The 27751-nt window shown below is 43.8% G+C and overlaps 1 protein-coding gene across 1 annotated transcript in view; it reads right to left on the bottom strand.

Moving 5' to 3' along the window:
- Nucleotides 1-4355: 4355 nt before the first annotated feature.
- LOC147906155 (uncharacterized) overlaps nucleotides 4356-27751 on the bottom strand; it is a 118712-nt gene continuing 95316 nt past the window's right edge. Inside the window, exons 8-14 of the mRNA XM_087376700.1 lie at nucleotides 12901-12952; nucleotides 12540-12681; nucleotides 7157-7350; nucleotides 6873-7041; nucleotides 5721-6648; nucleotides 5277-5622; nucleotides 4356-5152 (exon numbers count right to left, since the gene is read on the bottom strand). Coding sequence (XP_087232826.1) covers nucleotides 4843-5152; nucleotides 5277-5622; nucleotides 5721-6648; nucleotides 6873-7041; nucleotides 7157-7350; nucleotides 12540-12681; nucleotides 12901-12952 — 2141 coding nt within the window. The 3' untranslated portion in view covers nucleotides 4356-4842. The remainder of the gene's footprint in view (nucleotides 5153-5276; nucleotides 5623-5720; nucleotides 6649-6872; nucleotides 7042-7156; nucleotides 7351-12539; nucleotides 12682-12900; nucleotides 12953-27751) is intronic.

Here is a 27751-nt window from a genome sequence, read left to right as displayed (position 1 = left end):
GGTGAATTGAAAAAAGAAAAAGAGCTATAAAGCCCTACATGATAGCAGTGCAGTGTAATCGACTTGCGACCCGCAAAAGTTATAGCAAAATGGGATCTTTGAAGCTCTCAAGGAGGGAGACTGTTGTAGTACAAGATCGTAGAGAACTAAAAGCACCACAACAAATTGTGCTAGACAACAAGACACAACAACTACGATGCAGGCTATGTAATATTAAGCACAAAAAGCGTGAAGACCAGTGCGACCAATTGCCAGCCCATCAAGACCCGCAAACACACGACATAGACTTGTGAGGTAGCCATTTCAAGCCACATGGGAGCTTAGCCATGGAGCCAAGTTGATGCTAGCACAAGCACTCTCGAACATGAAGCAAAGGTAGCTGAGTTGAAGGATCACCATATCTATGTGAGTAAGAGCCACACTCAAGAAATAGTAGGAGGCCACAGCCTAAACCAAGTGCTTCAAAATATCTTTCAAGTTAAAAAGTGATGAGGGAGCTTCACGTCTCAGTGGATCACACAGAAGGAGAATCAATTCTTTTGTATACCTCTCCAAAATATGTAGGTGGAGGAACAAGGGTTGGCTTGCAGCATTTTCATGGGCATCTCAGGGTGGAGCGTAATCGTGAAGGGGGCTTGGATTGTGAGAGGATAGGGAGAAAGGGGATAATTGGATAATGGACAACAAGAGGAGAGGTGAAGAGAATTTGAGACACGAAGTTTTAAAGACCAGTGGAGTGTCCAAAAGTTGAAAGTTTCCTGCTATCCAAGGTTCGAATGCATTAAGATTTATGCTTTAGTAGTTTAAAAATCCAAAAGTTGAAAATTCCTGCTACCCAAGGTTCAAATGCATGCCAGGCAAAATAAACATCACATGCACTTATCTATGTTCATTTAAGCCAAAAGAAAAAGGGGTTGGCATAGCTTTAATGCTTTAGCCGATTGTAGTCTAGACCACCAACTGATTGTGTCAAGACTAATAGCATCATCTTTCATAATCTTTTTGCTTTGGTTTAAGCTTTCTTTTGTTGAGCACGTTCTCAGCTTATAGATGGGTCACATCTGGCTCAACACTAACTTTGAAAGGGGGTTTCTAAAGATTGTGGCTTCATTAGAATTGTTACACGGCTTCCTCTAATAATGTAGGCCACACACACACACACACACACAGATAGAGAGAGAGAGAGAGAGAGAGAGAGAGAGAGAGAGAGAGAGCTTTACACACACACACACACATTTCATTCACTTTTACACTTATTTATATACACACACACACATACCCCCTAACCCCTCTCCATACACACAATTTAGTTGTTTCCATTTTTTGATTATTATTTTTAATTAATATTTATTAAGCATCACTTAGAGCTTTGACCCCCCCACCATTGGCTTACACATTCTCCCCTTTTTTTATTTAAATATTTCCACTCTCCACACCTTTAAACATTATAGAACATCTTAATATTTCTTTAATTGGGCACTCTTTTAAGTGTGCGTGTATGTAAGTTTATTTAATTTGTCACTTTTTTCAAAATTTTACGTGTTAGCATTTTATTGGTGGCACTCTAGCACGCTCCCAAGTGAACTTTAACCCCCTTTACTAACTCTAACGTGGTCAATAATGTGGTTTAAGTGAACTTTAACCCCCCCAACACACACCAAAACACACACACACACACACACATGGTTCTCCAAAGAGCAAAGGTGAAGCAAATTTCGCGTTATAGCTCGCCATAGAAGGTTTGAATAAAGCTTTCCCAGTGGTAAATTCTGCACATTGTACCTTGATCCCTTTTTCATTTCTTTCTATACATCTCTCTCTTTATTTTTCTTTCTCTATTTTTCTCATATATATATATATATATATATATATATATATAGATAGATAGATAACCATAGGAATTTATAAACAAATATTTACCTAGCATTTTGCTTTTCTATACATGCTTATACACTCACACACACATAGACTTATGACCCCTACACACCCATTCATATAACATACACACAAACACACAATTATGTACACTCACAATCACACACATACAAACTCACACAACATGCTTACACACACAAGCTTAAACCCCTAACCTTGTTAACCCCCCTACAGCCCTACCCTTCTTCCACCCCTAACCTAATCTTTTTCCTTACCTTTCCTTCCCTTATCTAACTACCCCCTTACCTAAGGTGTCAAAATAGGGTGATTGGTGACAATGTTCTAGAGTGGATAAGAGTTATCCAAGGAGTGACATAGGCATACATGAACTAATCATGGATAACCCGCGAGTTCATTGGTAGGCTATTGCTTTGCTTGTAGCAAAATCTTATTCTCTCTTTTATTTTTGCACCTCAATTTTTTTTGCCGAAAAAACAGTGCTAATTATATTACTTCGAAAACAAGATACAAGAGGTCAACATTGCAGCTGACGGGCTGCGTTCACAAATCGGACGCAGCCCAAAAGGTAACAAAAAGTAAAGCTCTCTCTCACGGAGGGATCAGGCGAGTGTGAATGAACAGCCAGAGAGGTGGTGAGTAGCGCCACTGAAGGCCCTGCGAAGCCTGCTCGAAGAAGAGGCCCTGTGTGTCCCAAACCCGGAGGAAACGTCTCCGCTTCTCCCGACCGGCCCGGGAGTCCCCCTGTATCTGGTCCCACTGGCCTCTGAGGGTGTGTATAATCTCACTCTAGATGTCAGTCATGATCTGGGCAGTCGATAAGGAGGTGCCACCGAGGATCTACACGCAGCGCGAGGTCCAAATGTGCCATCCTGCGATGCTGCTAATAATCTCCCAGACTGGCTGCCTCTCCTGAGCTCCTGTGCCAGCCTCTGCCAGGTGTGGCGGGATGCTCTCGAGCAGCCCCCACGTCCCCTGTGTGATAAGGAATGTGGGGTCCTGCTGACATGCCTCGAATAAGTGATGAAAACCAGGTGCGGTGCTGCACCAGCAGAACGCGCCCCAAGTGATCAATCCTAGCTCCGGTGCTACGCGAGTAAGGATCCCGAAAGTCCACCTCCACACTTCCTGGGCGCGAGTGCAACTCCATAGGCAGTGTTTTGGTGACTCCTCGTCCTCATGACAGATCTGACAACGTCCGTCCTGGCCTATCTGCCGCAACCAGCTGCCCACACTGGAAGACCTTTGTGGGCAAGAAGCCACAGGAAGTAGGAGATCTTTGCACCTCAATTAGTTGATCTACGTAAGTGATAACATAAATTTCATTTTCTCTTGCAAAAATAAAAAGGTGCGTAAAGGAATTTGGAAGCTAGTGAGCACTTTTCTTATTGCGTGGGCTCTCTACACTCTTTGAATACCTTCTATTTTTGCATGGATTCACCATTTTGTTTGCTTTACACACGCATTAAGATGCAACTCAACCCCCTACTCCTCAACACTAGAAGAGTCCCACCATGGTCATTCACCATGCTTGAGGCACGGTGTGATTCTCTTCTAGCATATCAATGGAGGCCAAGAGCCATCACTCTAGTAAAGGGAATTGATAATGTTTTGAGAGGAAGACAGGATGTGTTCCTGTTTTGCTTATCCCCCCTTTCTCTCTTATTTGTGCCAAATTTTGACCACGAAGCCTTAATGGAAATCCAGCTTGCAACACGAAAGTAGACAGATATGCCCAAATACGACTGTCAAGCCAATTCTGTTTTTCTTGGAAAAGTCTTTCTAATACACATCACCATAACCTTGGCAGCCAAAGACATGGATCATAGCTGCCACCTAAGGTTAATATACATAGTGAAAATACTTGACATGAAGGGAAATGCCCTAACAAATATTACAAACTTCTCATTCAAGAGCGAGCTTTAAGAGAGGATCTCTCGGATTTTTAATAAAGGCAAAACCCATTTCCATTTTTCTGCAAGGATACCATTTTCCTACTTTTTAAATAGCTTTAAAATTAAAATTTCCTTTTAAACTGCAATGCTATCCTTCATTTTAAATGATTGCCAAATTTTTTTAAAATAAAAAGAAAGTGTATAATGCTTCAATAAATAACAGGTGATGGGAGGGAAAAAGCTAGCCCCAAACCTTAAAAATTACAACATGAGGAGAGATGAAAGCTCCTACACTCAACATGAAAATACAAATTAAAAAGCATCTGGGTGTCATCCCTGAGCGATATCAAAAGAAAAGACGCTAAGGAGAGCCATCATAATGAATCACGGCATGGCCCATAGCCGTCAATCGGAAGAAGTCATAATCCCATGCTCTAACAAAAGTCTACAATCTGAACAACAGCAGAATAAATTATCTCTGACTTAATCTGTGATTAAATATCTACCGTATCATCTCCAATGACTGCCTGCAACGTGCACATTAGATTGTCCAAAAAGAGATGTTGGAGACCGGAGAGAGACTGTAACAGAGTGATGTTATTGACATCCAAGGTGATATAGTGAGTGGAGGTCAATATCACAATGAAAAGGCTTCTATTAGTTATGAAAAAAACCCCAAGTCCAAGGCTCAAGAAATACATCATGCAAAGCATGGAAAACAAAATGCCCTGAGTGGCCAAACAATCTGCTCATCAAGAAGAGCTAGTAAAGCACCAAGGTTGAGGCTGAAAATGCAGTGGCGGACTCCCGGAGAAAAAAGGGGAGCCACTCCAATACCTGAGGAAAATAGTCCTCCTGGAAGATGCCACCCGGAAAGACCCTTGCATGTTCACCCAAATGGCCATCAAAGTGTGTGTAGAATCTATCCAAATACTTTGTCAATGTGTGAGGAGGGTGGACAAGGGATCCATCAAGAGCCATAAAGGTCACTGCCACTTTCGAAGTTCATGATGAAAATTACTTTCATGAAGCCAAAATATCTCAACATACCTTATTACTTGAGGACGAATAGAAGATCATTTGGATTGACAGTTGCATCTTTCTGTGGGTTTGTATACACATAGGGTGCCATGGAGCCTAATGTGCCACTGGCACGGTACAGGCCCAATGCCAGCATCCTATGATGAGTAAGGAGCTCTAGAAACACCCTAGAGTAGGAAAGATTTATATATTCCATTGGAACTGGGATTTGATCCAGAATCCTTATGTGTTCCCTGCTTAGTCCTTTGTAAAATTTTACAGGCCCTCCATCAACCAGCTGCTCTATTATGGGGATTGTATTTTTATTGTAGAACATAAACCGCCTGCACATTTAACAGTTGCTTAACAATTACGTCCTCTATTGTGCGATGAAAATGCATGAAGGCTCCCTTACATCAACTACCACACATGAATATATGTCCAAGTAAAATGAGTTGGAACACTTACAACAAGAAACCAAGCATACTGCTAGACACAGCTTTCCCTTCCATGTAGGGAGGGGTGAATTGGAAAAGTCCATTGGGATTCCTCTTGTAGTCTTTTACTGAAAAAATTTCCTTGCAAATTGGGAAGTGAGGTTGTAGATAATGAAGAGCAGTTACATGCTGCATTTCCACTATCAAATTACTAGCTCTTTTGCCAATAATTTGCTCAATATTAGCTACAATCACTATGTTGTCCACATCACTTGTGTATGCAAAGGAGGAATTTTTTGTGCCTCCATCATCTTCCACATTTGCAACGTTGTTAATATCAACCAGTGGACCCTGATCACCAAGAACAACTATTTTCTCTGCATACAATTAATGGGGTCAGTTTTCAACATTTCGAGCAAAAAAGACTACACAAAATTATATCCTTTATCAGATATGTAATTACACAATATCGAACCTGCTTGAAGAACGCCTCCACGAAGGAGATCCAATTCATACAATGGTGATCCTTGTAAATAGAAAACGTCTTCAAATATTCCCACTGATCCCCACTGGAAAGCTGAAGGTTGCTTGGGGTACAAAATAACAACAGGAGGTTTGGGAAAAATGGGTGTACGAAGGCCTGCCAGAAGGTAGTACATGTTAGTAGGCCAGCTACCATGGCAGCATAGAAGAAGATGTGGCTTCTGAAGGTCAACAATAGATATTGTACGGTCCTGTAAGTTTTGTAATATGACATCCGTTTTTCTCTCAAAAACTGCTGGATGTGGTCTACCATATTGCGGACTAGGAGGCCATGCAAGCAACTCTTCTGCTGCTAACTGGATAGATAAACCTTCTTTGAAGTTCAGAGACTCCTTTTGATCATCCATGATATTAGTGGACTTAATCCAGTAAGGTATACCTTTTCCACTTTGCTCAAGCAAGCATCTATAAATAATGCTGAGTAGATGCTTTTTAAGCTTTCCATGACCATGAGGGCTGCTAGGCTCAGCTCTGGCACTAACATCTACGTTGCCATCAGTTGCTTCTAAAAAAATTTCTCTTGTGATTGAATACCTTGATCTTTTATAGGTCCATTTTGAACTGACTTCTTCCAAAAGATATAACTTTGATGCTGTATCCTCATTCTTACTAACATTTCTTGTGAAACTCCAGACTCTTTGAAAAATATTCCTTTCAGACATCTTTTGAGCAAGCTTCGATATTGAAAACACAGCATTAAGGTCAGAGGAAATAACAAGTCCAATGTCATCATTGTCTATGAAATGGCCTCTAGGATAGAGTAAAACTGTGCGAGTAGTCTCCCCAGTAAACTCATTTTTTATGGGAATATCTAGGCCAAAGAGCACGACATCATATGCAGTATATATGAACTCCACTACCTGAAATAAGACAATTCTTATATTAATTGTTCTTTCAAAACAGACCTGTTTTATTAATTCTCTCCCAAAAGGAAATTTCCAGATAATTGTGAATAAGTGTTAAGAGCCTCTCCATTACATTGCCAGGAAAGTGTTATGTCTTTGTGCTTATAATAAAGTGATATAATCCACAATGTTATCCAAAAAGAGTGATACTATATATTGTATGCAATGTATCAAACAACCTCTTCAAATAGTAAGCCATAGAATACACTTGGAAGGATGACAGGATAAATCTCACTAGAAAAGCTGCACAGATACTCTGACAAGAACTTATTTGACACTGTCTGTTTCATCTGAATGCCAGACGTGAACAAGTTTGTAATGAAAGTGTAAAGCCCTTTAACATAGAAGCTGCATATTAACACCAGTAAAAAAGGGTCACTGAACTGTCTTGCTTTTTGTGCTGCAAAATTGCTCTACAAATAGATACAGCATAAATCTATACAGGAGAGCATGCATAGATTGCCTGCGAGATAATATCTTGTAATGGATTTTTGCTGGACAAACAACTTCTATACAGCTTTTGCAAGGATCACCCCAGACAGCACTACTTTGAGTCGCTGGTTCTAACACCTCCACAATAACCCGCACATTCCCTGAGCAGAATCTTTGCACTGCTAAGGCTCTAACAATCTGTGCAGCATCCTCTAATTTTGTGTCCTATGAATCAGGGAAATAGACATCTTTGTGTAAGTAAACACTGAGCAACAAGGTCTATCAAATCTTTCATGAGAACCTCAATTCTCCATTCCAACAATACAAGTGCATCAAACTGGCAAAGAACCTCCAAAGAACTGTTTGAGTCTGATTTTATTATTTATTGACAGAAATGAACCATAACATCGTAACATCTAATTTATGAAAGAGAGATACATAATTCTTGGCAATCAAAGCAAGACAATTACATAATTCTTGGCAATCAAAGCAAGACACTTACATAATTCTTCAATTGAATTTGGCACATTGTATGCTCAGAGTAACAGAAACAAGATCATCAGTGTTGAATGCACATTTATCCCATCTTGCTCTACGAATATTTTTCACGAAAACTTAGTATTCACAGTTAATTGCAGACTTACAGTAGATGGAAGTGCCAAATTTGAGTTTCATTTAGATCTCACAAATACCTCAAGCAGCCATTTCTACAGCTTGGAAGTCAAATATCAGAAAATTTATAAAATTTATGCTATGCACAAGGAACTGTAGTTCAGGCACTCTAAAACTTCCTATACAACCACATCATCAGCTAAGTTTGTAATTGAATTGGAGAAAATGTTTTCATGCAATGTGGATTTATTTGGTGTAGGAGGATCCCTCCGATTGCAACTCACAAGAGAATGTCAAAATAATTCAATGGTTGTGAAACCTTCCACCCCTTATCACCTAGAAGACTTTCTTTACATGTCTAAGTGCTTTGAAAATCCTAACAGTTAACCATGGTTGGAGGAGGCAATCTAGTAATAAAGGTACTTGGATAACGGTTGACAAAAGTTTTTAAATGATTTGAGAGAGATGATGACGGACTAATCCACAAAATACCTGATTGAACAACATTTGGCTGGTCAAGGGATACAAGATTTTGAGCCTGCGAAGCATGTCTTTTTAAGGTGAATCACATTTTGTTAGCTTTTTCAATTTAGAATACAAGTACTTCAATTAGATCCTAGATTTTCTTTGCTGTTAACCTGGCAAGGAAACATCTAGAAGTGCATGTATGCAGCAGCATGCGGTTGAGATGACACGAGATGACACAAATATTTTGATGAATGCTATAAAGGTTGTTGAAAGGGGATTTTGAGAGTGGATGTAATGATTCATCCGTGGATAAACACTCACTGTATATGTTTCCATTTACAAGAACAAGGTCATCATGTGGAACTGTGCATAGAGGTGCGAGAGAACCAAATGCAGACACCAAATACCCGAAATGAATGGATGAGCTCCCCTTTCTTCTCGGAGTCCACAGCAAGTTTGAGGTGGGCACTATCAGGCTCAGCCTTGGTTTCTTTCTTGGTCGCTCTGAGGAGCTTTTTATTGGGACCCTTCTAGCGTGTTTTTTTCATGCTAGCATGATGTATTCTGCCTTGAGCTTGCTCCCGCGGTTTTTTTCATACTTGTAGAAGTCCTTTCCTCGGGGGAAACAAAATGAAGTTGTTGTAGAGATGGAATGGATTTGTATTCAAGGATGAGTGGAGTGAAAAAAATCCATATGTAGAGGAAGAGCTCTATTTTTGACAGGCTGTAGTTGCCAGATTATAGAGGAAGAGTTACTACATTGACAAGCTGTACTAGCCAGAGAAAACCAATGAGGAGCAAAATCTTGCAACTTTATGCCATACTCAGTGAACCAAAGGCAAATGCCACATCCCACTCAGCGTAGGGCTCCTTGAGAGTCTCTATTGCATCTAACCCACTGACTCTTTAGAGTTGTATAATATCTTGCAAGATTTATGAAGAAATGACTTGGTGTGGCATCATTTATGAAGTCTGTGAGATTCTCTTCACCGACATCATTAGTGATGTGTGTGTGTGGGAAGATAAGGCATCCTCTACCTAAAAAATGACATACCATGTACTTGCTTTCAATCAATTAACTTCAGCGATTCCCTCTCTCTTGTCTTCATCTCTCTCTCTCTCTCTCCGCCATGCTGCTTCCACCTCCCCGCCATGATGCTTCTTCTCCCCACTATGCTGCTTCTCCACGCAGCTCTGCCCCCCACCTTGCTTATCGCTCTGCTCCCCGCCTTGCTCTCCGCTCTCCTCTCTGCCATGCCTCTGCCTAGCTCTGCCACGCCTCCTGCTGCACTGCTTGCTGCCCGCTGCGCCTACATCCCCTCCATGCTTGCTGCCTATGCTGCCGCGCCCCCCCTTCCCCCACGCTGCTGTCGCGGTCGTCACCCAGGCTGCACCTCTCCACCATCGAAGGAGCTGCTGCTGCAGGAGCCCCCCCGCTCTCATTGGTCGCAGGACTGACCTGCTATCGGGACACAAGGGACAGCTTAGCCCCAGAGCTTCAAGGCAGCCCCACGGGCTGCTCAGCCTCGCCATAAGGGGGCACCGAAAGCAGCTGTGCGCTGCTTGTGAAGCAGCCTTGAGCTGCTAGGCATCAAAGCTGACCTTGGTGGCCAGCCCCCTCATTACCTCAAGGCCCTCTCACCACCTCTCGAGCATTCACAATCTGCACTGTACCTGTACCTGCAAGAATATTAGCAGACAGGACCAAGAAAGGCATAATATCATCTATGCCTTTAAGGCGCTGGGTATTAACCACAACCTGTATATTAGAATTCAGACCAGCCCTATACTTCTTGAGCTGGTTCTCTTAGAGACCTTGAAAGGAGCAACCTGCAAATAGGCATCCCAAAACAATTGATTGTAGATCTCTTATGTATCCCCTCCATCCATATGCAAACTCTCCCAGCTGAGGAGGACATGGTCTCTGAAATGCTTAGGCATAAACTACCTGTACCAGATGTGTCTTAACGCTCTGATGCAATATGCTGCCTTAGGGCATCTGCTATATCATTTGTGCGACCTGTGAGCAGCCTTTGGGGTAGTGTGCTGCCCTTGAGCAGCAGTTTGTTGCCTAAGAGTAGACTTTGAGGCAGTGCGCTGCCCTTGAGCAGCAGTGCACTGCCTTTAGGCAGCTTGATAGCTACCCGCAGCCAGAGCAAGCCCCGCTATGGATCTAGAGGAGTTGCCTACCACCAGCGAGGGGATACCAATGCAAGTACCACGATTTTGCAATTACCACAAGCAATTCAACTCACTAGAAATTTGACTCTGCACGCCACAAGCAATTCACAGCATTGAGGAGCATAAGTGACCAGAATGATCGCCCGGTACACAGTGGTCACTCTGCTAATGCAATTTTACCTCAAGTTTCCTCAATCGATCTGATGACCATGCGCTCTTGGGAAAGAGAGAAAACCTTGCTCCAATACCAATGCAAACCTTGCTTAAATACCAATGCAAAAAAAATATCCCCTTTGCCTTCATGAAAACAAAATCAATGCAGACGAAATAATATCCTTATTGATTGCTGAGTGAAAAGAAAGAGGGGAGCAAGCATGCACATAACTTGCATCTTATGGCTGTGCATGACAGCATCCACAGCTGAATTAAATTACATGGGAGTGGAAAGGCCCAACTGCCCAGCTTGGCAACATGCCACTTGTCATAATTCTAGACTACTTGGTAATTACATTCCACTCAGTTGGCAACTATGGAGCCTTTGTAGGCCCAAGGTCACATGGACTTCTTACAAGCTGCTTGCTAGGCTCCAAAAACATAGGGCGACAAACCACTCTTTTGTACCTGCAACAATTAATTAAATGCACGTAGCCATGGCACCCATTAACCGTTAGCCTTTTTGCATGCAAATGGAAATCTCTAGACTAATCCTAGTCACTATGGGCATCCCCACCAAGTGCACATAACATAAAAATACTCTAGTTGATCGCGGTCAACCCTATTGAGCATAATTAAGACCCTTGATTGGAGTCAAATCACTTAACCTTGGTCAAGTCTTTCTGACCCCGTAGTCAGCACAAATTCTCTGGTTGACCAAAGTCAGCCCTCCTTGGCCAAAACCAAGTCTCCTTGACTGCAGTCAAGCCTCTTTGACCCTAGTCAATGGTTTGACCAAAGTCAAAAGAACTTTGACCCAAATAAAAACTCTTTAACGACAGTCAAATGGACGAACTTTATTATTTTCTTGGAACATTTACAAAAGTGGTGACATATGGGGGCTCTTCTAAATTATCTTAGGAGCTTCTAAACTGGACGTACTTCGGTGATGAATAGTCTCTCCTCTTGCAAAAGGGGTGACATGAGCTTCATGTGTTATCTAGCTAGCCTATGTGTGTCAAGGAGCATAGTTTGACAGATGATATATCGAGTAAGTGACAAGGAAGTAGGGAGATTTTAGATCTATACAACATACAATGCAAAGAAGTAGACGCATAGAGAGAGAAAGAGAGCACATTGTTTACCAAAGGAAATATTCCTAGTCTAGCAATTACAGCATCCAATTGGTGGATGGAACATAGTTTGTTGACAAAATGCATGAGAGCCTCAAGGATACAAGCTCCTATTATTGTATATCATCCTATAGCTTATGAAGGAGTCCTAGTCGCTCAAATCACCAAGAATTAAGGGTAGAACAAGTATACTTGATACACGGTCAAGCATAGCATCATGAGTGTTCTTAGTTGTGCACGCTCATTCTCTCACTTGTTCTCAGTGTCTTTTTTCAAACCTCCTTAAACATGGGAACTTTGTTTGAGCGATTGCATACAAATTCGAGTGGAAAACCTTCTCTCAAAACTACGCAAGTCTGGGTACATGCCATTGAGTTGTGGTGGCTGCCGATAGAGCTTATTTACTCCTTAGTTAACCAGCAATATTGACTTCTACGTGCATGGTTGTGCTTACTGCTAGAGCCCCGGCCCAATGGTTCTGATGTGGTTCAAGGCAGCTCGGAATCTTATATACCTTGATAAGACTATACTTTATCATATGATATGATATTTCCCCTATGCTTCTTTAGGAGCACCTGGTCACTGATTTTTGAGCTCGCACAAGGGGCTACAAGAGCTACAATTTTCTCAAAACCCCAACATTTTTTAAATGCTACAACAAATGACAAGTTGAGGCCTCCCCACGTTCCTGACAATTCTAGTACAAAGTTTCCGGTTCTTTTGATAAAATTGAGCCAAACTCAGATAAAGGGGTGGGATTGAGGTGGATAACAAAAACACCCTTGTAAAATGTATGTGATATTGACCATGATAAAAACTAAAGATGCTTCCTTAAATCTCATGATTTATCACTCCATAAATTACTACCTTTGCATCTGCATTTGCAAGAAGCAAGATAGCAGCAGCCTTTGTTACATTGACACGTTCTAGGTCTGCTTGGCAGGTGGGAGACCCTTCCATAAATTTCACGTTATCTCCGTAGAAAGAAAGAGCTTGTTTGAGTTCAAATCTGAAATTTCATTCATCGAAATTTTTGTCATATGTGGAGTTGGAAATGAGAATTTGTTTCTTTTATCTTATTTAACTCCGTAATTTGTCAACTCTTTCACATTCATTAAGGTGTTAACTTCATTATACCTTGCATATTTTTAGATAATGAAATCATATTATTCAACATTAAAAGCAATAGAAACAGGTTATTGTATTTGCAATGGATGAGAGAACTCACGACGGCCTGAAGGGTGCCATAATTACAACACGTAAAGGGTATACTTCAAAATCTGAAATCAGAATAACCATAAAGGAAGAAAATTTATGATTCCTTCCTTCGTAATCTTAATTGCATCATTACTGCTGATTTCACTTCAAATTTCTGTGATGATTTTGAAACTGCAGAGAGCCATAGCCTTACAAAGAGTTTTTTAAAAAATCGGGAGTAAAGAGCACGTGTTAGTTTGCTCAACTAAGGTCTATGCTGATATAGTTTCTCTCAGTAAACTGTTATCCTAAACATTGAACCTATGAATGAAGTCCTGAAAACATTTAATGAAAATGTCACTTGGTCACTTAAAATGATGCACACACAAATGTGCATGCATGTGTGTGATTTCCTAAAGCTACCTTTGGAAAGTTTTTCTGGCTTTTTGGGATTCACCCACTCAAAGAGGAGTTTGATCGTTTTTTCACTTGGGTTCGCTACTGGGCACTCTGGACTCTACGGAAGGACAGAAATCAAAGTCTTTTGTGATCCTACTTTCTCCTTTTTCAGGCGCTCCTTGCAGCAATCTCTCCTTGATTGTTTGTAGACTCATTACATAGACTCTGATGTATACTTGTCATATAGTGAGATCTTCTCCTGATGTATTTTGGCACATCCCGTTTTTGGGATAGTTACTTTGTAATAGAAAGTCTCAAAAATTTTCACACAAAAAATGTGTGTGCGTGTGTGTGAGAGATATCTCCCAAACAACCAAAACTGCCTTCCAAAGGTAATGCTACGAAACTGGGCATGAAGATAAGTCCCCAATCTAGAAATAAAGTCATGGGCAACCAAGCAAGTCCAGAGTAGATGAAGGACTGCCCCTCGTATGTGAACAAGATGGACAATGTAAAGAAGTGATGCGCCTAGCAGCCAAAAGATCCCCGACCTGTGCCGCCCTCCTCTCTCAGCCCCTCCCTCTACTTAGCCTCTCCTCCCTCTGCCTCAGCCCTGGCCCCTCTCCCTCATCTCTCTCTCCTCCTCCCTCTCTTCTCACCTCAGCCCCTCCCCTCAGCCATCCCCCTTTCTTCCTCTCCCTCTCCTTCCCGCACCCCCTCAGCCCACCTCTTGCCCGTACTCTCTCCCCCGCCCCTCCTAGCCCCCCTACCCTCTCCGCCTACCCCTCGTAACCCCCCTACCCTCTCCCTCTACCTCCGCTCCACTCATCCTCTCCCCTCCTCTCCCCTGCTCATCCTATCCCCGCACCCCCTCTCCCCTCCTCTTCCCTACTCATTGCTCTTCCTCTCCCCTACTCATCCCCCCTTCTTCCCTACTCTTTACGGTCTCTCCTTAGCTCACAGAATGGGTCGGATGGAGCACATTGTGTTTGAGTCGGCCTCACCACCTTGATCGACGGATGGATCCCCATTCAGTCAATCAACGTTCACTTCCACCAGCCGCCGAAAACGTCCGCTTCCACCGACGAGTTGCAACAGCTCATGAAAGACATTGAGATTGAGTGTTCCAGTTCTCTTTTCGCACGTATCCATGGGTCCCATCCTTCCAAATTACAAGCCAAGGACTGGATGCTGTCTGCATTACTTTGAGATCTCGCAAGTCACTTGAAAGATGTTTGCTTGCTAGGACGAGGTTTCTTCCAGGTGGTCTTTAACTCTCCGGATTCAGCTGCTACTACAGTGCTCAAGGCCAGTCCATTGGCACTTAGCACTCGGAGGATTTTCTTGATGGCCTTTTCTTTGGGTTTTGATCCTGTGGAGAAGGATAGTTGGGTCACTTCTCTTTTCATCAGATTCCCTAGCCTCCCACAGGTTTACCATCGACTCCTTGCTTCTATTGGAGTCGTGTTCAGTTTGGTCAAAGAGATCCCCCCCCCCCGGTTCCCTAGCATGCCCTCTAGTAGAGGCAATCAGATCTCATGGGGTTCCACGAGTTAGGGTCATTGTTTTTTACCCTAACTTGACGGATGACCATATCATGCTCCAGTGCCCCGATGGCTCATTCTTCAAACAGAGGGTAGAGATAGCAGGGAGATAAGACCAGTGCAGGATATGCGGGATTCCTAGCCATTTCGCTAGAGATTGCCCAAGAAAAAGGAAAATACCTAAAAGGTCTTCTGGTGCAACTTGTCCTTGTACCACTACTTCAACACCGACTGCACGTTCTGCACCTTCAACATGTGGTACCAAACCTCCGATAGATTGTCCTAGACCTTCGGCACCAGCCACTCACCCAAAACCCTTTAGTACCAGCATGTCCAAGACTTTCAGCACGTCCTACTCCTGCGGTCCCACGCTGGGTACCAATGAGGGTTGTAGCTCCTACTTTGCCATAGGACGCCGCCGTTGGTGCCACAAACCATTCTTATTTACAGACAAGTGACATCCCATTCATAGTTTCAGGTGCTGATGTGGTGGCCCCCATTCCCCCAGTTGCAAAGCAGGAGGGGTCACCCATTCATGGTTCACCCGTGGAGAGAATCAGAACTGACACTCATGCTAATACTCAGTTCCCTGACCTTCCACCTGAGCAACCCCCTTCTTCTACGCATCATCATGTTAACTCTCTCGATCGAGGTAAGGGGGTTATCTCTTCCACACCACCAAGTACACGGATTCTTCGCACTCCGGTTCCATACATGATTCGAGATTGCGAAGTTTGATATGGCGTAGTAGTTTGTTCCCTCCACTTTAGAGGAGGATGTTGTTGGGATTTCTATAGACAGGGCCTCCCCCTATGAAGGTGTGGGGATTCTTTCTCCTATTGATTTTCCTCCACTTGATAGGAGGGGTTTTTCGCTGGAGAGGATTGTCTCCATCCCACTAGGTCGGGTAAGGTTTTGGGTAAGGTTTTTCACCCGACCTCCTCTCGTTGATGAGGATCGTCAGCTGGAACGTTCAGGGCCTAGGTGGTGTGACACATCGCCTCCGTAGGCAGTTGATTCGTAACCAGCTCCATCCAGGTGTTACCAGCGGCTGTTCTATAGACATACTTTTTTTGCAGGTACACAAACTAGATGCCAAAGATTGTGCTAAGTCAGGCAAGTCATTTTCAGGACACGCTTTTTGGTCACCTACTCTCAATACTAGGGGAGATACTTGCATTTGTGTTTCTTCCTCTATGCTCCCCTTGGTGGTTGGACATGGGGTTATTGTTTCCTCTGGAGCTCAGTGGATTATTTTATTGATTGGGGGATGTAAGGTTGGCTTGCTTAACCTGTACGCCCCAAACATTAGAGGGGATCGTATCCTTCTATGGAATGAATTGCTCTCTTGGGCCTCCATAGCAGAGTCTTGGATTATTGGAGGTGATTTCAACATGGTTGAGATGCCTTCAGATAAAAAAGTGGGCAAAGAAGGTGGGATTCACTCTTTGGAGAGAGCACCATGGAATAACTTCTTATTTCGGTTCAGTGGAATAGATGTTTGGTATGATTATGCTTTTCACACTCACTCACAATCACTCTTGTTTTCTTGGTCGAACAGGAGAGTGCAGATGCCTATCCATGCACGGATTGACAGATTCTATGTGGATGATTGGGCTCTAGATAGTTGTTTTGATGGTTTCAAAGCCTCAGATGAGAGGCCACTCTGCCAGTATCAAGATTCCAAATGCCTTTCATGTAGAGAAGGGCCTCACGGAAGCTGTTTTCCAGATTTGGGATTCTCACATACAGAGTGGACAGCCTCACCCGTCGCATGTGGCTGCAGCCCTTACTGATATTAGTGACTTTTATCACTCACTTGCTCGCACCAAGAGATGTGAGACTATCAGGTGAGAGGTTGGCATTCCTCAGCAACTGGCAATCCTTCAGAGGGATAGATCAGAGAGCAGAGTATGCCTTTTATGCTAGAGAGTCAATAAGCATTTTTTCTCTACTCTTGGCCCTAGACATAGTAGAGAAACTCTCTCTCAGCTTATTGACTTAGACTCCATTCTACAGACTGATCCTGATGATGTCATGCATATTGCTAGAGATTTTTATAACTCCCTTCTTACAGTAGATCCGGACACGCAGGCCAAAGATGATGCTAGGGATGCTAATTGGCAGTGTATACCTATGTCACTGAAACTTGATATGAAAGTCTCACTTGATGCACATTTCACCAACACAGAATTCAGGACTGTTCTTACTGTCCTTCACAAGGGCAATGTCCAGGTTCAAATGGACTGAGTCCCTCTTTTTTCATTGCCTTTTGGGATTAGATTGGGGATCACATTACCTCAGCCCTGCAGGGCGTTTGGGACTCTGGTGAGATGCCTGACTCACTTACAGAGGGTCTCATTCATCTTATTTTAAAAGGGGGTTGTAGTAATTTAGTGTCCCAATGGAGACCTATCACTCTACTAGCACTCTATATAAGATTTTGGCAAAAGCAATCAAACTTCATTTGCAGCCCATACTTTCAGACCTCATTCATGATTCAAATATGGGCTTTGTACATGGCAGAAGCATATTTGATAACATCTTCTCATTTTGGGAGGACTGAGTGGGTCATGCACAGTGGCACAAGGCGAGCCATTCTATTCTTGGACTTTGAGAAAGCTTATGATAGGGTAGATTGGGGCTTTTTGGAGGGAACTCTTCTTCGTTTTGGATTCACAAATGCTTGGATTAGAGGGGGCTCCGCTCTCTATAGACCAGCCCACAGCTAGGTACTTATTGGAGAAGTCAAGGGAGACAGGATCCGGATCTCTAGATCAGTCCGTCAAAGATGCCCTTTAGCCCCCTTTCTTTTCTTGTTTGTGATGGCTGAAGATATGAGCATCTACATTAGATCTCAAGCTAATATTGTTGGGCTGAGACTTCCATTGAGGCCGGAAGCTTTTGGACAGTGAGCTGGCAGATGACACAGCTGTTTTTTCAGATGCCACACACAGATGCTCACTTCTTTCAGGACAGCCTTGGATTTGTTTTGCATAGCGGCAAGGACACATATAAACTGGCACAAATCCAATGGCTTTTGGATCAGTGATGAGGACACTCCAGACTGGGGAGATGATGCTGGAGAGCATAAGGAGGAAACTCCTCTTCTGGAGCTCGACCAAACTAGACTTGGCATCTAGGGTTGTGGTGGTCAACCAGGTGTTATTGGCCACTGTCTGAATTGTTTGTTCATGCTGGTGCCGATCTAGGGACAGTATCCATCAGCTCACAGACCTATAAAAAACTTTTTGTGGAGTGGACTAGATGGGACGGAAGATGCCATAGCCAGGGGAGACCCTCGTACTCCCCACTGGGGAAGGGGGTCTTAATATCATTGACCCAGACTTGCAGTGCAGGGCTGTGCTCTGTAAGATGGTGATGAGAGGACTGACACTTGGACAGAAGCCTTCTAAGGATTTTTTCATATGTAGCACATTGTCTTGTACTCCCACCTCGGGAGGAGATTGGATGGATAACACTAGTTGGATTTTTACTTCAGCCCCGCTTAGATCTCACCTCCTCTCATCTTATGGCTGCGACTTTGAAAGCTCCATAAGTACACTTTGGAGACTTCTACCCTTCTCTCACGAAGAAATTGATAGGCAGCCCATTATGTGGAATGAAAGCTTAATTGATGAGCATGGCAAACCACTAGGCACTCCGCACTATATGCAGTGGTCTAGATGGGAGAGAGGCCTTGCATCCACTAGGGATCTTGGAAAGCTTTCAGAAAGCTTCCAAAGGATCGGAGAGTTTTATCAATTGGTCATCTCAGAGGAAGTATAGGAAGGATTCAGCAAATTGATGCAAGCGCACTAGTGGAGTGGATGGATACAGACGATATGCCCCTCACGGATTCCACTTGGTTGGGTGCTTTCACTAGCACGGGTATTCCTATTCAGGTTATTGCTTTGCGGGATGCACATGAGGATGCCTTGGCTTTTTATGTCCAATCTGGAGGGAGGCTATATATCTTCTGATGATATCCTTCACGGGCTTCCAACCACTATAGATTGCAGGCTATATGGAGCAAGGTATAGATTCACAGTGGTACCTAGATCCTGACCCTATTCTTCTGGCTCTAGGTTCATGGAGACTTTGGATCTATGGAGGTGTCCCTACCAGTTCTTTGCAGTGGGGCCCTAGAGAGTGGGAGTGGATTGATGAAGGGCACTGAGAGAAGAACATCCCCTTCTTTCATTACACGGTTAGAAATGCCAGGAGATTTCAACTTACTTGTAGAGATTGGAGACCCTCTAGATCTCCTCATTGGGACAGCTTTCACAGTTCTACAAATGTGCAGAATTTTTTTTGGAGGAGACTCTGAAAATCCCTTAGAAATAGAAACATCACTCTCTTATTTTGGCTTCTATTCATGGAGGGATTGCAGTGAACCTGTGGAGGTCCAAGTTCTGGGCTGACTCTACATGTCCTCGTTGCCATTCAGCAATTGAGACAGTTCATCATTGTCTTTGGGGGTGCACAATCTGGAAGGGTGTTGGGAGGATCTTATGTACTTTCATACTTCACCCTTCTTCATGACCTGGGGCTCAGTGGCTTGGCTTTCGCTTACGGGGCCTTAGCTTTTTTTCGAGGGACATGATTCAGATGGGGCTTTTTCAGTTCGTCGACACTTAGTAGAGTCATGTTCCCTACAGGATGTTTCATTCACTCCTTTTGGAGCGTGCACATACTTCGGTAGACACCTCATAGGAGATTCTGGCTAGTATTGCAGCATGGCATATTTGGAAGCCAGATCTACAGAGGCATTGGATGGATTCCAGGTTCACCCCTCTCAGACATTAGCTTTGGATTGATACTATACATACCTTGATGGCCATTTGGGCGAGCATGCAGTGGTCATCAAGAGCAGCCTCTACTAGGAGGAACACTTTTTTTAGAGTTTAAAGGGAATCTCCTTTCTTCTCGAATTCTGTTTCAAGGTTGACATGGCATTTTCAGCCTCAACCTTGGTTATTTTCTAGCTCTTTTTGAGCTTTGATTTCTCCCATGTATTTTTTGAGATGATGTACTCCCGCATTGAGCTTGCTCTGCGGTTTTCTTTCATACTTAATAGAAGTACTTTTTTGCATAAAAAAGAAAATAAAATCCGTTGTCTAAGGTGGAGCTTACTGCTCCAAATACGGCCAAGAAAAATCTTCCATGAGTTGTCTCACTTTGAGAAAGCTATAAATGTAAATTTCTTTTAATGAAAGGGTCTTTCTACCTCCCTGCCCCCCCCCCCCCCCCCCCCCCCCCAAATAAAAAAAATTATGTGCCTATGTGTGTGTGTTTGAGAGAGAGAGGGAGAGAGACATGGATCTAAAGTATATGGGGAGTCACTGCCAAGCCAAAGGTAGTATGTTAGTTGATAGGCTGCATGGGCAGCAAGACGCGTAGTTAAAGGTTGGTCTTTAGTACGTTAGATGGTATGTTAGTTGATAGGCTGCATGGGCAGCAAGGCGCGTAGTTAAAGGTTGGTCTTTAGTACGTTAGATGAATCATCTGTCTATACAAATCATCTGCGGTGACTATGGTAATGATGGAGGGTGGTAATCGAGGAGGATGATAATCACCTACTTATAAGGTTGTCTGAGTATGCCAATATGATAATGAAGAGTGTAGATTTTTCTTTTCTTTCAATATGGTCAGTTCATCATCTCTTCTTGCTCAAGATTTTATTCTCTAGTACTTCCATGTTTATGTTAGAGTATCTTTCACTCAATATCAGAGCAAGGTTAGCTTGGTGACAACCTATGAACAGATGGACTCTGCTCTTGCAAGCTATGCCACTACAATCAGAAAATTCAAGGGTACAAATTTCTATACATGCAATTACAAGTCAAGTTCTTCTAATGAAGAAAGGAAATATAAAATGTTGCTATAAGAATCAAGGAAAAACCCACTACAGGAAATGAAAACATCACTGTATGGTTGATTTTTATTAAAAAGAAAAGACTCCTATTAAAGAGACTTCAAGAGCAAATCTTAACAGAAAAGTACATCATGTGAGGCATGAAGAAATAGGGTCAATCAAGCTCTTGTAAAAGTGCTGGGGAAAATCCAAGGTTGAGGCTAAAAGTGCCAAAACAACCCTATGGGGGGCTCCGAGAAGAACGGGGAGCCACTTCAATCCATGAAGAGAACAATTCTCCTAGTAGAGGCTTCCTATGACTTGAAATGGGATCCTTGTTCTCGTAAAGACCCCTAGCCAAGTAGACCAAGAAAATGGCATGTCACTCGAAAGAACCCACTCCATGGGTATGGCTGCATTTAATCTGCTCGATTCTCCCTACACTCCCTCTAAGGTGACGTACTAATTAAAATCTACAATCATCTAGAAACCTTCCAAGATTCCATGAGAGGTAGGACCTTTCTCCCATCTAGACCAATACATATAGTGAGAAGTGTCAAAGTCATCTTCCATGCTCATCCATATGATAGGTTTTCCATATGAAGCTGCAAAAAGGATTTTCCTTTTGATACTCTCCAACATTGGGGCAAATTGCTGCGAAGAAAGATGCCCATACCGACCTGGCAGCCCAAATATCTAACGAAAACACCCTCTGAATCCAAATGAAACCAAAATCAGCTTGCCAATTTGGAGTGTCCTGGTCACTAATCCAAAATCCATTGGATTTATTCCAATTAATATGTGCACATGCTGCCAAACAGAATAAATCCAAGGCTGCCCTGAAAGAAGTAAGGTTCTATGGAGTGGCATCTAAAAAAGCAGTAGTATCATCAGCCAACTCACTATCCAAGAGCCTCTCTGCTGTCTCAGGGGAAATCTCAGCCCGATAACTTTTCCTGAGACCTCAAAAAATAAAAATAGGAAAGGGACAAGAGGGCATCCCTGGTAAACTGATCTAGAAATCTGAAACCTCTCCCCCTTTCTCCTCCAATAAGCACTTGACTATGGGCTGATCTGTACAAGGAGAAAATCCCTCTCATCCAAGTATCTAAGAATCTAAAGCATAGAACAATACCCTCTAGAAAACCCCCATATACTCTGTCGTAAGCTTTCTTGAAATCCAATAATAGAATAGCAAGCCTCTGGCCACTTTGCACAACCCAATGTGAAGCCTCCCAAAATGAGAATATATTATCAAAGATGCTTCGGGGCCATGAACAAAGCCCGTTTGTGTATCATGGATGAGATCTAGAAGGATGGGCTGCAAACCTATACTTATAGATTTGCCCAAATTTCTATAAAGAGTGCCCTAAAAGAGTAATTGGCCTCCATTGAGATATGAAATTTCTGCAACCCCTTTTAGGAATGAGATGAATGAGACCCTCTATGAGTGAAATAGGCATAAAACCAAGTCCCAAACACCTTGCAAGGCTAAGGTAACATGGTCCCCAATCATGTTCCGAAAAGTAGTGAAGAATAGGGGTGTTAATCCATCTATGCCTGAGTACTTGCTCACAGGGAGGGAAAGAAGTGCAGTCCTAAATTTTGTGAAAGGTGCATCAAGTGAGATTATCATGTCTGCATTCAGTAATGGAATCCACTACAACACTCAGCTTTGGCATCATCTCTGGTAGGTTGTGTCAGAGTCTACTGAACGGAGGGATGCGTAGAAATCTGTAGCTATGCGTAGGACAAGATCTGCATCTGAGTGTAGTACCCCGTGTGAGTTAATAAGCTGAGAAACACTTTCTCTACCATGCCTCGGGCCATGCATAGAGGAGAAACGCTTATTCATCTTCCCCCATTTGTATCCAAAATGACTCACAAGCATGAAAGGTATACTCTGCTGTCTGATCTAGCCAAAGCTACTAATCAGTCCTTACTGCAGTAAGGCACTTCTGAATCCAAGCAGCTGTTGGTTGTTTCTGCTCTTTCCTCCACAACCCTGCTAATTGATGTCTGAGACCAATCTCCCATTTGTGAATCTCAGCTCTTCTGATACTAGTAATAGTATGATAAACATCACTAATATCAGAAAGAGTTGTTGCCACATGTGAAGGAGACCACTCCACCCTACAAATGAGACACTGAAATTTGTAACACATGCTCCACGAGGCCCTCCTCTACATAAAATGCATTTGGAATCCTAATACTGGTAGAGTGGCATCTCAACTAAGTCTCCAAAATCATGATAACCACCGAAAAAAGATATGAAGTGCAAACCCATGATGAATAGTGAAGGGACCCATCTGTCCTCCTCTAGCAGATCAAAACCCAAAGTGCATGGAGTGAGAAAAATCCTCTTAGAACCAAGTGTCAAAGGACTAGCCTTTAACACAATGCTCACAACCTCTAGAAAGTAGAAAGTAGTCGGGAAAAATCCTTGTCTCAAAAGTTGAACATCTAAAAGGTGGGGAGTGACACTAGAGAAAAGGGGAAAGGCAAAGAAGAGTAGAGCTGGAAATCCTACGGAAAGGAAAGCATCAGGGAAAGGGGTAGGTGGAGGAAGTTGGAGGGAGAGGTGCTGAAAGGAGGGGCTGTGAGGTAGAGGCTGACGGGGAGAGGCTGAAAGAGGAATTTTGGAGCTGCAAGCTGCTAGAATGGAACTCTTCGAATTCCGAACCCACTCTCAAATCAAAGCGAGAAGCCGCTGCGGGCTTGGTTGCTGCTCCTCCCCAAACCTTGCTGCCCCCTCTCCCTCAGCCCCTCCTGCCCCCTCAGCCCCTCTGTCTCCCTCCTCTCTCTCCCTCAGCCCCTCCCCACTCCCTCTCTCTCAGCCCCACTCCCTATCCCGCCCCCTCTCTCCCTCAGCCTGCCCCCCTCTCCCCCGCCCCCTCAGCCCATTTCAGCCTGCCCCCCTCCCCGCCATCTCAGACTGCCCCCTATCCTGGCCCATCAGCCCGTCTTCTCCCTCCTCTACCCCGCCTCCTTCCTCCTTCCCCTACCCCGCCCCCTTCCCTCCTCTTCCCCGCCTCTTCCCCTACCCCGTCCCCTCCCCTCCTCTACCCGCCTTCTCCACTTCTTCCCTACCCGCCTCCTCCCCTTCTCCTCTACCTCGCCGCCTCCCCTCCTCCCCTCATCCTCTCCCCTGCCTCCTTCTTACTATCCCCTTCCCTCTTCCTTAGCCCCTCCCCCTCCTCTCTCTTTCCTTTAGCCCCTCTCCCTCAGCCCTACCCCTCTCCCTCTCTTTCCTTCCCGTATCCCCGCCTCTTTCTCCTTCTTCCACCCTCTCTCTCTATTCTTTCTTTCTTTCTTTCTCTATTCTTTCTTCTCTTGCAAAAGTTTGTATTAAGGGTCAAACAGAGCACATTGTGTTTGAGTAAGCCTCTCCACCCTGATTGACGAATGGATCAATCAATGTTTGCTTCCACCGGCCGCGAAGACTATTATTTTTTCAAAAGATGAGTTGCAGCAGCTCAAGAAAGATATTGAGCTTGAGTGTTCCACTTCACCCTTCGCTCGCATCCATGGGTCTCACCCTTCCAGATTACAGGCTAGAGACTGCATGCTTTCCACATTATCTGGAGATCTCGCAAGTCACCTTACAGATGTACGCCTACTTGGATGAGGTTTCTTCCAAGTGGTCTTTGATTCTTCGGATTCAGCAGCTATAGCGCTCAAGGCTAGCCCTTGGCAGTTAGTTCCAAGAGGATTTCCTTATCACATGACAAAAGACCACATCGTGCTTCTGCGTCTAGATGGCTCATTCTTTAGATGGAGTGTCGAGATTGCAGGGAGATAGGACTAGTGTAGGATTTGCAAGATTCTTGGGCATTTTGCTAGAGATTGCCCGAGGAAAAAGAAAAGATCTAAAAGGTCTTTTGGTGTAGCTCATCCTCCTACCACTACTTCGGCACCGACTGCACGTTTTGCACCTTCGACACATCCTACCAGACCTTCGACAGATCATCCTGGACCTTCGGCACCAGCATCTCGCTCGGGACCTTTGGTACCAACACATCCTGCTCCTATTTTCCCCCCTTGGGTACCAAGGAGGGTTTGTCGCTCCTACTTCCCCATGGGTCATTCTTCTTTAGAGGCAGGGGACATCCCCGTCATAGTTTTAGGTGCTGATGTGGTCACCCCCGTTTGCCCAGTTGCAGAGCAGGAGGGGTTACCTACTCATGATTCACCCGTGGATAGAGTCGGAGATGACACTCATGCTGACCTTCAGTCCCCCGACCTTCCACCTGAGCAGCCCCCTTCTTCTTCGCCTCCTCGTGTTACTTCTTTCGATAGAGGTAAGGGGGTTATCTCTTCAGGGATTATTCGCACTCCATCTCCAGACATTCACAAGAACTCTTTTGCAGTTCTAGCAGAGATGGTAGAGTTTCTACCTTGCTCCTCTATGAGTTGTCACATTCATGGGGCCACATACATCACTGTGTATGATTTACAAAACTCTAGTAGCTTTCAATAAATCTGAGCCATCCTTCTTAAAGGGAAGACGGTGCAACTTGCCAAGAGCACACCCTTCACACACCTCAGAGGCTGGCTGCTGTAATTTAGGCATTCCATGGACCATTTCATTGTTGTATAAATAGGCCAATGCCCTATGATGAACATGGCCAAACTTGGCATGCCATAAATCATTGGGAGAAGAAAATGAGACATCCAAAGCTTGCTGTACATAGGGCTGAGCATCAAGCTTGTATAGCCCTCTATCATAGGTACCTGTTGCCACAATTGCATACCCTTTCTTGGGATCCTTGATCTTGCATTGATCATCTTGAAATTCAACAAGCATGTGCTGAACATGGGCAATGGAAGGAACTCAAATTAAATTCTTCCTCAAGTCTAGGACATACCAAATTCATCACGGATATATTTTTTCTTGCATGAATCCAAATAGGATTGGAATATCTCCCACTACTGTGATGTCCTGTGATGGCTGAGAATTTTTTATTATTGGGAGAAGTTCTAGCTGGAAAAATGAACTGAGTACAATGGCAATATCTCAGCAAGAATCTGAGTCTTAAAAGTGCTGAGCATGCAGTTCACCAAGTGTACAAAGTTATAAAAACAGAAATAAACTGAGGAGGTGGTCATTTAGTTCAGAAGGAAGGAGGTACCCCACCAAATCATGATAAAAAAACAATGAAAAGAAGCAACGAGAAAAGGTGAGAGATCTAGAACACCTCGTGGAGAAGGTGACGAGCTGTAGCTGAATGAGGGAAGTGACGCAACAGCAGGAAGTATTGGCAGCTTCCAGCAGCTCCAATGTACTCAGGAGATACAAAGTGAGGAGAATAGAGCGGCGGCAGGTTGGCCTACTTAGAATATAGGTGAGAGGACCATGTACAACCAGCATACAGATGTGGCACAACCGGTGACGGTTCTAGACAGATATATATCGCACGGCGATTGTGAATAGCGGTTGGTCATAGATATTTTGACGCTGCAATCATGCATTGAAGGACGAGCGTATCCTTCTATGGGAAACAGCATGCATAAGCTGCACTACTTAAACACATGTAGACAACGAAGGGGCAGCGTCAAGGTGAAGCTTTAGCAACATTGTTGTCATAGACGTCGTGCCAAAAAAGAAGAAGTTTTGAGCATTAAAAAAAAAGATTGCACAGCATGTCATGAGGAGGCAGGGTCGGGCCTGAGTGGGCAGATGAACCAAGCGGGGCCTGTGTAGATCAGCGCAGTGACATTAAGCTTGAAGCTAACAGCAATCGACAACAGAAATAGATTGGGGCAGCACGATGAGGTATATGTGTAGGTCGAGGCAACTGCTGCGACAAGGAAATATTGGCAAGAAAGAAAGCTTTAGGAGGAGTATGAGCGGAAATGCTTCAGGAAAGGGATGGTGGACTGAGGCAAGAAGCTCGTGCTCTCATACAATGTTGGAGCACACGGTGTGGACACGGAGAGTGACACAAGTACATGTGATAGATCGGTGGTAGAACAAAGTACAATGTGCTTCATTTATAGGCTGGGCAAGCCTCATCTTCTCACACACATGCATCACACATGATGTCACTGGATGACCTCATGGGTGATGTGACAAGAATAAACTCTAGGTTGAAAGGTCAAGTGACTCTACAACAGTCCAGGGTAGAAAGCACAATAGAGAAATCCTACACTGGGGGTTCCTGGATATGATCTGTTACAAACAAACCATCAGCAGGAGAGCCAGCACTCACCACCCAGCTATAGAATGAGAACCACCAATGAGACTGACGTCTAGTCCCCCTGTAGTAGGTAGAGAGTGCAATAGAGAAATCCTACACTGGGGGTTACAGGATATGATCTGTTACAAACAAACCATCAGCAGGAGAGCTAGCACTCACCACCCAGCTATAGAATGAGAACCACCAATGAGACTGACGTCTAGTCCGCCCGTAGTAGGAAATAGTTCACCTAGTGGGTGAGGCACCAAATTTCCATACCATAGGACTCATAAGCAAAAGCCGAACCACTTCCAAGCCATTAGGCCTAAGCTTGGGAGAGTACATTGCCCAAGAATCCTGAACAATGAGCCTTGCACTTGTATTAATAGCCACTCTCCGCTAAAATGTAGCCCCATGAAGTACTTGTAGTGGGATCGTCTTCTACTGAGGAGTCCATTCAGCATTGCCTTTGAGAATGTAGATAGGCAAGGGATGTCTAGAAGGAGATTGCAAGACTTTTGAATAGATTTGTTCCCTCCCTTTCTTCATCGCCTAGGGCTTAGTGGCTTGGCTCTTTCTGTTGGGCCTCAACTGTTCTATGAGATGCATAGCTCCTTAGAACCTCTTGGGATTTTTTGGTTCGATGTCATTTAGTTGAGTCATGCTCTCTGGATATTGTTCCATCCTCGGCTTACAAACTTGCACATGCCTCAATGAACAATGATGGGAGATCAAACGATCATTTCAGCTTGGCATATTGGAGATTCAGATGCATAGAGGTACTTGATGGTTCCCAATTCCAACCTTCTCAAACCATGGCCAATAACGCACAGAGGTGGTCGTTTGGTCATTTGGACAAACACTATACACACTTTCATGCTCATTTGGTTAAGTATACAGGGG

The sequence above is a fragment of the Dipteris shenzhenensis genome, chromosome 1 (assembly GCF_047967505.1).
Source record: "Dipteris shenzhenensis isolate YYH24624 ecotype China chromosome 1, Dip_SZ_1.0, whole genome shotgun sequence".
Lineage (NCBI taxonomy): Eukaryota > Viridiplantae > Streptophyta > Polypodiopsida > Gleicheniales > Dipteridaceae > Dipteris > Dipteris shenzhenensis.
This window is presented reverse-complemented; position numbering and strand designations above follow the sequence as displayed.